Source organism: Populus trichocarpa, chromosome 3 (genome assembly GCF_000002775.5).
Source record: "Populus trichocarpa isolate Nisqually-1 chromosome 3, P.trichocarpa_v4.1, whole genome shotgun sequence".
Taxonomy (NCBI): Eukaryota; Viridiplantae; Streptophyta; class Magnoliopsida; order Malpighiales; family Salicaceae; genus Populus; species Populus trichocarpa.
The window spans coordinates 16308475-16320012 of NC_037287.2; the positions used below are offsets into that span (position 1 = coordinate 16308475).

The following is an 11538-nucleotide window of genomic DNA, read 5'->3' on the forward strand; positions in this document are numbered from 1 at the left end:
TGCATGTTTTTTTTGTCTACCCTATAAGCATAAGCTGCTGCAAAAACAAACACATTCTAAAAGGGTGTGTTTAGGAACGCGGTTGGAATAATAATTTTTAAAATTTAAAAAAATAAATAAATTTTTTTATATTATTAGATCGTTTTGATATGCTGTTATTAAAAATAATTTTTTAAAAAATAAAAAAATATATTATTTTAAATTTAAAAAACCAGGCTGAACTTCTTTTTTTAAAAAAAAAATCTGCCCGCACCGTTATCCCATTTCCAAAGACATTCTAATTGTCCAACTTCAAAGCTTTCCCATTTCATTGAATCTTCCAATGCACCCACTGAAAAATGTGAGTCTGTGACTGCTATAATATTCAATTAGTATTCGTATTGTCTTGACTCTTGTGATTTTCCATTCAAAAACGTCATAAATAGGGCTCGACGTCGGCGGCCTCAATAATAAAAAACTGATTATTACAAAATAAGCATTAGAAAAATTGCCAGTAGCATAAAGGACAAGAAAGCTTTCCCTTGATATCCCTAATTTTCCTTCCTTCCTTCATTCCTGTTAATATTTCTTTTGGTTTGCTCCCCCGCCCTTGATATTTTCCCTTGTTTGCATCGTTAATTTCCTTGGTGCCAATATATGCATGCACTAAAGGACACTGAAGTTTATTGAGTGTGGGCATGGCACATATAGGCTGGGAGTTCTCTTGACTCACGGAATCAATTATATATATTTATGCAAAGAATGCATTAGCAATTAATTATTCCTTGATGGCTTCTACAACGCCTTTCTTTTATAAGAAAAAAAATAATAACAATTAAGCAGTTCACAAAAAACAAAACAAATCAAGAAAAAAGATGCATGGCTCACACCATGCCTTTTGGTCTGACCTGAGAAAAATATGGTTTTTGTAGCGTGGCCGCCACATATATAGCTAGCTAGCTAGGAGAAATAAATATTTATTATTTAATAAGCATTGATTGATTTTTTAATTATTATTAATGAAACCAGTTTATCATTAAAAAATTAGAATTCAAAATATTAAGAAATGTAAAAAATATTTGGTTTATGTAATTTAATGCAAATTAATATTATTTGATTGAAAACATACATATAATTAACATTGATCAACGATTTCCTATATATCTATCATGCACTAAGACTTATCCACGCTAATATTAGGGATGGGAAGAGATGAAAGGACGAGGAAAATGAATCTTGACGGGTGACTGGGGTTCTTCTATGGAAGAAGCCATGCTATTTCTAGTTGCTGGAAAATGTGAATGATGAAGGAGGAGAGACCACGTGTTCATGAAAGACAGCACAAGGCTATTCAACAACATGAAATTAAGGATGCAGGACATTTCCAGGATTCATGTTGACTTTTATGACCATCGAGGGTTCTGTTCTGGTTTAATTTGTGCGAAGGCTGCTTAATTTGTGTTTATTTGGTTATGAAAGGAAAGTTTATCTGTAAGAACGTCGATGGGTCTTTCGTGAGGGACCGAACATATAAATGCTAAGAGGCCTAACTAATTAATCTTGGCATTAAGATCAGAAGTAACTTGGAAAGCTGTGGAAATTAAGATATTTTTAAAAGGAAGCTAAGTCTCTGCTGTGCACGAAGGTCCCATGCAATTATCCTGAAAATGAGTTCTTACAGTTGAGGGCCAAATTAGATATAGAGGTAGGGATAGATAGATATTGCCTTTTATCTTAAGAAAACTACCTTGGAAAAATATTGAAGGGTACGTATTATTGTAAGGCTAATATTGACCTTTGAAATTTCTCTTAGAGACATCTTTTCATAAATATAGGTGATAATTCACACTTTTTTTTAAAAAAAATAATAATTTAGTTGTGTGGTAGAGACTCAAATCACTAGCTTTTTATTTTTTCAAGTTTGACCCAAATAGTTTAACCCATGTCGACTCACTGTACGATCAGATGTCCAATTCAATGTGAGGCATGCACCTTAACGTGTTTTTTAATTTTCAATCAGTCAGAGTAGACTACCAGCTAGCTTTACCCCTGTATATATAAATTATATCTGCAAAGCAGAAGCACTAACCTCTTCATCAAAGACACAACAAGCATTATAAACCAATAACGAGCATTAATCTCTTCGTACTTTATAACATGACTGAGATCTATAAATATCTCTAGTTACAAAGTAAAACATTCAAGTCATTCAAACTCATCTAAGGATCCTCTAATTCATTTAGCAAATATATTTTTCCTATGTTTTTTTTTTCTTGTACATTATTGTCTCCTCTTATATTTACTAACTTAAGCATTAGAGGGTTTCATATTTCGACGAAGAACTTGTTTTTGCATAAACAATTAAGTTTTAAGATAAAGCTTACTTTCAAGCCCATACACTTTAACCAAAACGCATCCATGAAAAATCCAATTCAACCTTAAAACTTTTATAATTTTATAGCTTAGGGTTATTGCTATTGTTGTGACCTATTTAGTAATTACTAAAGGAAATTTAAAAGCAAAGGGTTTTTTTATTAGTCAATGTATTGCCGATTATCAGTTGAACTATCATTATATGGCTTAAAAACACGAAGAATGATCTTTTAAATTTGACTAGAATGCTCCGATGGATGGAGAAAAGTTCATTAAGAGATAAAACCACTACAATGTGTAACGTGATCACAATATTACCATCATTTAAAAATTGAATTTGTATGGCTATAGAGCAGATTAATGTATTTTAAATAATAAAGAGTCTTCCATTCACCCAAATAGACTTCAATCTAAAAAGTGGAAGACTTGTAAATTATTATATATTTCAAATTTCAATCATGTAAAAGCTTGGTGTGCTTGGATTAACAAGTTAGGCATTGATCAATAGTGCGAGCATATCATCACGTAGCAACGATGGGCTTAGTAAGATCCCATCTTGGCTATAAAAAATCTAATAAGTGGGGGGAGGTATAACTTGGAGAAATTCCACTCATTGCGTGCGAGGAAAGACTAAAAAAAGGCGACGAGTAGCACCTGATTTTCAATTAAGAAATAATTTATTATAAACCTCTCTAGAAAAGACGAGGAAAAACCACAGTTCAAATTTTTTTATTGTTTGTTTTAACAAGTCAAAGTCACGAGATCATACTATTTTCCAAGTACATATTTCAGAGCCATAATTATATCATCCTTTGCCATTAAATTCCTGGTCGTCCTATACCATCACCATAAGCAACTTGGACATGTGATGATGTCGTCTTGGAGGAAGTTTTGCAGAAAAAATGGTTATCAGTAGAGGAATGTAACAAAAAAGGAAAATGAAAGCAGAATAAACTAATTTTCTTTCAAATATATATATATATGTGTGTGTGTGTGTGTGTGTGTGTGTGGGGCAATGTCATATAAGGTCGCTATAAGATTCTTCGTTGAACCGTGCTCACACTCTGGTTTTGGAGAAATGTATTCTTGCCAGTACAACAACAACAAGCATTTCAATGGCTAGCTTGACCAAATAAAAGATGCATTCTCACTTAAAAACCAATTGACTTGTTAATCATTTCTTCAGTTTTCCTAATTTCGATTCATTTTCACTTGTTGATTTATTTTTTCTCAGATAAATTGGATTTGGCATATCAAACAAAACAGGATTAGGCAAAGAAAAGTTTTTTTTTTTTATCATGTGATCATTTTTTTTACGATACTATTTTATTGTATATACATCTTGCCCTCTATACTTCACAGCATACATCAAGGATGTTCCGGTTCCCAGAGTTCAGATTGACCATGGAGCATCTCTTAATCTCATCACTCTTCCTGCTTTAGAGGAACTTGGGATTTCTTTTCTTGTGTCTCGCATTCCCCTTTAATCTTTAATTTCTTAGTTGGATTCTTCACTTTGACTGTATACATTTTAATCCAATTAATCAGTTCATATTCGGAATATAACCTTTCTTTTTATTTTTATTTTTATTTTTATTTAGACCCCAATTTTGGGCTGCAGCGGTCGCTAATTCCATGCCAGAAAAAAAATAGTCAACACTTACGGTCTAACGTTATTTTGACTGTAGATCGCAAAGAGAAAAGGCCCAGTTTGTGTCAGTTGGCGGCAAGATCATAAGGCTCATGGTGGGCTTGTGTTGTTCCAATGAAAAAGACGTCCACACCTCAAGTCTATATAGTGGTATGATTGTCAAACTACAGGCCTAAAGCCATGGACTTTCTCTCTTATCATTCCAAGACAGCTGTGTCCTAGTGCTGTATCCCATTGGACCGACCCACACCCAGTCTGATGAATAGTCCGAAAGGAACATTGATATTATCAATCCTGTTTATTTCTACATTTTAAAATTCTTTTAAAATAATTTTTTATTTTTTATTTTTATTTGTTTTAAAATAATTTTTTATTATTTTTAGATTATTTTAATATGCTAATGTTAAAAATAATTTTAAAAAAATAAAAAATATATTATTTTAATATATTTTTAAATGAAAAACACTTTAAAAAACAATTACAACTACGCTTTCAAATATCCTCTAAAAAAGGGAGCATTATACAATTCTCCAGAGCAGAAAGATAGAGGGAGGGAGTGAGTGCATTTGTGCTAAATATGGTTGAATGGGTGATTCAAACACTGCTGATTTTGGAGTATTTATAAACGGATACTTTGCACCATGGACGGAACTAGAAAATTTTAACCGGGTGCCGTCATAAAAACTACAAGGCTGGAGAGCAAATATTTCTTTTTTAGAGGGGCTAAATGTATGTTTTTTATGAGAAATTGAAGATTTAAAGACTAAAATTAAAAACTTTGAAGACAAAATTTATATATATAGTGGAAATTCTATGCATCTCCGTGAACTTGGACCACCTATAACGCACCTAGCTAGCTAGTTTCCATGTTTAGAGTTAGAGAATGTTCCAAGAAAATCAACAAAACTCCACTTCTTCTAATGTTCTGGAAGTTAACGAATGAGAGTTAATGTTTCAAAGTCAAGAATATACAATCGAAATGACCATAGGTACATGACCTCCAGCAAGCTTGGGGTTGCCAAGCTCCCCCCCGAAGTTTGTCGCAGGTCCGCCCCTAGGCACCGAATTCTATGCTTCTAGTGTGCGCGCGCGCATTGAATAATAAATATTTTTCTATAATTTTATTGAGAAATAATTTAATTTTGGTATAAAAAATACATCTTTTTATTCTCTAATTGTTATAAAATTATGATTATGATTATGATTTTGTAATGTAGTTGTCGAGTTAGTAGAAATTTGTTTTCTAATTTAATCTCATTCTACCTCGCATCTTACTTTTTTATAAGAAAATAGTAATTTATTTAACTGATATTATGATATCAATTTGTTGGGTGTTATTCTTCTATCCGCTTCCTGTTGTCTAAGATTATTAAAAAAAAAAAAAGATATTAAGAGCATATCTATTAATCAGCGAGCATTTAAATGAAATTGTTTTCTAAATACTGACTTTAAAATTTGAATTGAAAAGATAAAAAAAAACATTTAATCATTATATCGATCTTTTAATTAATATGTATAATTGCACATAATAAAATTAAATACAGTGATCGAGATTAAATAATGAAATACATGGATTGTTAGCATTAATTCCGCCAAATGTTAATAGCATATAAGACTATATGATAATAGCATTCCACCAAGATCTATGTATTTTTATGTTTAATTTTTATTTATTCTATTCATAAAATTAAGTGCCACGAGTCAAGTAAATCATGCCTGAGTTTTGTCCCTTTAATTAGAGAGAAAATTAAATTTATTTTTCATATATCAATTTATGTAAAGAATATATTAGATGTTACGAGTGTAATGTTTGTAAATTGTTTTTTTTTAATTATTTTTAAGAATGTGATGAAACCAAATATCACTAATTTTTAGGGAAATAGTAATAATTAAGAAGAAATCAATTTCTCCTTGGTTTTACTGTTCATCCCCTCGTGAGTCTCGTATGTTTTGCTCAATGACTTGCTCTTTTTTTTTTCTTTAATTTATTTTTACATTCATTTTTTTCGATATAGTTCTTGATATTGTATTTATCCACCCGTGCTTCTCCTTTCCTTCCATTTTTTTTTATCTTTCCTTTCCTGGTTGTTGGGCTACATTGGCCTTGGGGAGTTGAGTCCGGGTGGACTTTTAGTTTTTTTCCTCTCTTCCTCTACTTCTTTTCTCTTTTTTTTGTTTGGACCCGGTTGATCCTATTCCTTTTCTCCTTCTCCTCTTCCCTTCTCTCCTCAGTCCTCCCCTTGTCCTGGGCCCAGTTGGGCCTTTTTCCCTCTCCTCTCTTTATTTTATTTTGGGCCATCACATGATAGGTGATAATTCAGGCTTGGACATAAGAGCACAGGACGAGAAATTTGTCGTCGGGGATTTTCTCAGTGTTTTTACATTTTGGTATTTGATTTTTGCATATTGAATTAATGTTTCCTTGTAAAAAAACTGAATGGCTATAGCTTTGCCTTCTAAATTTACCTGAAGCTTCATTCCTCCTAGACAACGTAACCTGTTACCGCAAAGAAAGTACCTTGTCCTAAATGTCCTCACAACACTGGTCATGTTGCAGCTGTCAAAATCTTCCTTATTCATTTGCATGTCAGCGCTCCCAAAGCACAGCCAGGGGGACTCTTCCTCAATCTTCTTCAAAGAGCAACAATCCTGCTTCTGCTATTCCAACTTCTGGAGGGTCTGTCAATGGTGGAAGGGGTTTTATTGTGATGGCTTTTCTAGGTCTTAAGGCTAACATTTTACGGGCGGTGCAATTTTGATTAACATAAAAATGTTAAAAATTGTTCTTCTTTTTTGTGATTTGACGGTTTGGTGGTATCCTCGGGCTACCTTTTAAGTTTTAAACAATTGTATGTTGTCAACATATATCATGTAGAGGAAGAAAAAAACTCAACATAAGTAAAGTTGGATGATTTCAAAAGCATAATAGCTTTTTGTGATTAATTTTACATGACAGTGATCTGCATTTGGACATGAAGATACACAGTGGAGGAAGAATCGTGAGGCTATTGTGTTATTTCCATGCCAAAAGGAGCGAGCACTGAAATGTATTAGGCTTAATGCCTCTTGACATTTCTGGGTTGTGAGCCCTTTTCCTTAAGAAATTGGATTTACCTGCTGTAAGAAAAATGTCTGCCCCTCGTGTAATTATGATGTTCAAGTGCTAAGACATTAGTGAGAATGCATGCATTGTTAATTCCTACAACCAAAGAAGCAGAAAATGGATGAAAAAGGTAGCATGGATACACTACCTACAGATTAAAATGAGAGAAAATGTGTATGCAATAGACATACTGGCAGTTCTAGACGAATCATCTGGAAAACTGAAAAACTAAGTTGTGGAAGTCAAAGGGTAACCAACGCCCCTTGGTATATTGCAAAGCGAAGTTATGACATTGCTGCCGAGACACCAATAATGTCATCAGATACCCTGCTAACAGCCTATTCATATAAATTTGATCAAAGGAATGTGCTGCACTTTATGAAGATCTTCTCCTTGAAGCCTATCTACAAAGACTTTGGGCATCTCTTCAATAACCAACTTATGGAGAGTGGCCACAAATCTCATCTCTTCAGGGAGCATCCTTAGCCCCTTGCAGTTGACAATTAGGAAACTTTCAAGCCTTGGCACTGCATTTTCTTCTATGTTGAATTCATGCAGGGATTCCAAGCTGTTAAACTCTAGGAACTCCAGTTGAGGAAACCCATCGGCAGAGATTGTTAGTTTTTCTTTGCTATAAGACTCTGCTTTAAACCTCAGAATTGATAATTTTGGCAGCTTCTCTAGTATCTCTATTGATTCTTGTTCAAGCTGGGTGTGCTCTAATGTTAACTGGGAGAGATTTGGTGGAAAATCTTGCTGGCTGGGCAGCTGTGATATTCCCCCTCTCAAATGCAGCTTGATGAGAGAGCGAAGAGAACCAAGTTGAACAAGTGATGGAAATTCAGCACCTTCAGCACGAAGATAGAGAGATCGAAGTTGCAAGAGTGCCGAAATGGAATCAAATATCTTAATGGTGTCTGAGCAGAGGTTTCCTCTTATTCCTAATTTTCGAAGACTGACTAGATCTGCAGTGTTGTTCTGCTTCCATCTGCTGACATCTATCTCTGTCAGTGTCTGTAAATGCTTGAGGGTGTCTATCCTCAGGTGCCCACCAGAATGCCCACACATGTAAAGATGTCTCAAATTTTTCATGTTGCAAATGACATCAGGAATTATCCTAAGATGGAGATTCCCAGCAATATCAAGAGTCTGCAGGTTGCACAGAGAACCTAATGTTGATGGAAGCACTCGTATGTTAGTCTCCTTCAATCCCAAGTAACTCAAATGTATCAGTTCACCAATTGTACTTGGGATGCTGCTACATGATATACCCTCCAACTCAAGAATTCTTAGCAGGTTGAAATTCCTGGTAATATAATCGAATTTGGCACCCGATAATTCGCAGAAACCATAGACGTTTCTGCCGATAAAATATCTGTAACGAACACGACTAACAACTCTAAAGAACAGGAGTGAACGAAGATGTGGACTAAGACGTTCCACACAAGATAAATGAGAATCAGAATAGATAGGATGGCGACGACATCTAGTCAAAGATGGGATATTTTCATTACCAGGAATCTGGAGAAAATTCTCCGTCTTTGCCTTGGAGATGGAGAGGTCTCGCAGTAGATCGTGCAAACGGCATTGCTTGACCCTCCCATTGACACTCATTCCTTCCATCTGAACCATGTTTCTCTCAATTAGCTCATTCAAGTAATCCTCTGCTACATCCTCCCCTCTTAGTTCTTGATGTGGAATCAAACCCTCTGCCACCCATAGCCGAAACAATTTGTGTGCCTGAATAGTACAATCTTCTGGGAAAAGGCCTAAATAAAGAAAACAAGATTTCAAGTAATACGGCAAGTCGTTGTAACTCAAAGCAAGTATTGCCGCAACGCCATTTGGGTGTCGAGCAAAATGAGAGTCCATGTTGTTAAGAATTCTTTCCCATTCATTCAGCCTCTTTTTTCTTGAAAGTAAGCCGCCAATTACAATGATGGCAAGTGGTAAACCAGCACATCTCTCCACAATCTCTCTCCCGATTTCCTCCAATATTGGAGAGCAACTTGTGTCTCTGCCATCAATAAATGTTTTCTTGCAGAACAACTCCCAGCTATTCTGTTTGCTTAGAAATCCCAAATCGTAGGGAGTAGTTTGAGGATCTACATGAAGAGCAACATTCTTGTTCCGAGTCGTGAGCAACAATCTGCTACCGTTACTTCTGTCTACAGGAAAGGCCTTTTTAAGGCAATCCCAGGCATTGGTGCTCCAGATATCATCCAAAACAACCAGATAGCGTTTCCTCCGTAAATTTTCATACACCAAGTCCTCCAACTCTTCATCTGTCAAAGCTTCAAGCCTTTCTCTCGGCGATGCAATTTGTCTTATGACTCGCTGCAGAATATCTCTTGCACTAAACTCCTGTGATACACATATCCAAGCACGGGAAGGAAAGCGAGCCCTGACAGCACTATGATTATATATCTTTATACCAAGAGTGGTTTTACCAATACCGCCCATTCCAACTATCGAAACAGCACTCCAATGATCCCCCATCTGAAGAAGGTGGTCCACCAGTTTAGCGGTGTCATCCTCCAAGCCAACAATATCCCTTTCCTCATCGCGAGGAGACGATCTTCTCAACTTCCTCAGAGTCTCACCTGCTGCAGTAGTCCCCTCTCCAACATTTTGGATGCCATAAGTTTCACGGCTGGCTGAGATGTCTTGAAGTCTTGAACGGATGGCCATGAGATCCTCAGCAATCTTGGACCTCTGTTTCCATCCTTTGACATAGGAAGTGCATTTCTTGATAAAATGATTCTTCTTCTTCTTCTTCAGAGGATCATTGTTCATGATAAACCTGTCTATGAGATCTTCAGCATCATAAGCCACGTCTCTGATATCAGACACCCAATTACGCACTCTTTCATCTTCATCTTGCTTTGCGTCCGCATCTCTTAAGAAGCAACGGATCCTCCTGAGTTCATCTTGTAACCGCTCAACTTCTTTATGGACATCGGTGTGAAATTCAAGTTCATCAAACAGATCAGCAAGCCTTTCAAGAACAAAGGAAACGGCAGCTTCAGCCATATGATGCTTCCTCTCTCTTCTCTAACCTCTCTCTCTCTCTCTCTCTCTCTCTCTCTCTCTCTTACTTTCCTTTTCTCTCTCTTTTGGATATGCCTATCAGTTTTTCCTGATTATTCCTGGCACCTCTGGCTTTGACTACAATAAGGCTAAGCGCGTTAGCAGTGTTGCTGATATTGTTTTTTAAATAATTTTTTATATTAAAATATATATTAATAATATTTTGTTATTTAAAAAAAAATTATTTTTAATATCAATTTATTAAAATAATTTAAAAATATTACAAATATATTAATTTAAAATTAATAAAAAAAATTAAGTTATTTCAAAAATATTTTTAAAACACAAAAACAATTAGTCCAAAACTATTTTTATTGTCTATTTTTTTTTTTAAAAAAATAATAATAGTAAAAACAAATCAATTTTTTTAAGGAAACCTCAATAAAAAAGTAATCAACTTACGAGGGCAATCTTGATTAGATCCTCTATCTTTGTTTTTTATTTTGATTAAGTCCTTAATACATCAACAAATAGCCAATTAATTTTAGTTAGTGAAATTACTAAGTAATTATGTGATTTCTTTTTCCTCTATTAAAAATTCAATAATTTATAAAAATCTCCTCCGTGACGTGATAGATCAAATTATACAAAAAGAAACGCTTCAAATATGTTCTTTATATATAAAATCTAGTCTATCATGTTATAAAAAACGAATATCTTTAAAAATTGGAATTCTTTTTATGAAAAAAAGATAAATTATTTGAATTTTAGGTGATTACTTAACAGTTTTATTAGCTAAAATTAAAAAAAAAATGATTGAAACGATAAAAAAAATACAGTTGAGAACCTAATAGAATTCCTCCAATAATATGAATAACCATTTTGTTTGTATATTTTAAAATTGTTTTTTTAAAATATATTTTTTATTTTTTTGTTGTAAATTAAATTTTTAAATCATTTTGATATAATAATATTAAAGATAAATTTTAAAAAATAAAAAACTATTTTAATATATTTTTAAATAAAAAATATTATAAAAAATAATTATTATCATAATATTAAACAATAAAAAAAACTCCAATGAGATTTGTCCTTTTCGTTAGCATTTCTGGTTGGTCTTATTTATCATATTTTTATTGAAGACTTTGCTTTTTAGTCGTCCCGTTCCATTACTTTGGCTACATAAATCAACGCGGTTATTTTAACTTTATTTCTTGTAGATTGGTTGCGTCAAGCAAGGCGGCTTCATTAATGTAATGCACAGTATTTTTTAATATTATATATTTTTTATTTAAAAATATATTAAAATATTTTTTTAATTTTTAATATCAATATATTAAAATCATCAAAAACATACAAAAAAATTTAATTTAATATATTTTTAAGACAAACATAAAATACT

General features: G+C 33.6%; 1 protein-coding gene across 1 annotated transcript; it reads right to left on the bottom strand.

Moving 5' to 3' along the window:
- Nucleotides 1-7174: 7174 nt before the first annotated feature.
- On the bottom strand, nt 7175-10269 carry LOC7465352 (probable disease resistance RPP8-like protein 2). Its single transcript, XM_052451662.1, has one exon. The coding sequence runs from the start codon at nt 10137-10139 to the stop codon at nt 7449-7451; it is 2691 nt and encodes an 896-aa protein (XP_052307622.1). The 5' UTR covers nt 10140-10269; the 3' UTR covers nt 7175-7448.
- Nucleotides 10270-11538: the final 1269 nt, after the last annotated feature.

Coding starts and splice junctions, on each gene's coding strand:
- LOC7465352 (XM_052451662.1), bottom strand. CDS start 10,139: ATGGCTGAAGCTGCCGTTTCCTTTGTTCTTGAAAGGCTTGCTGATCTG.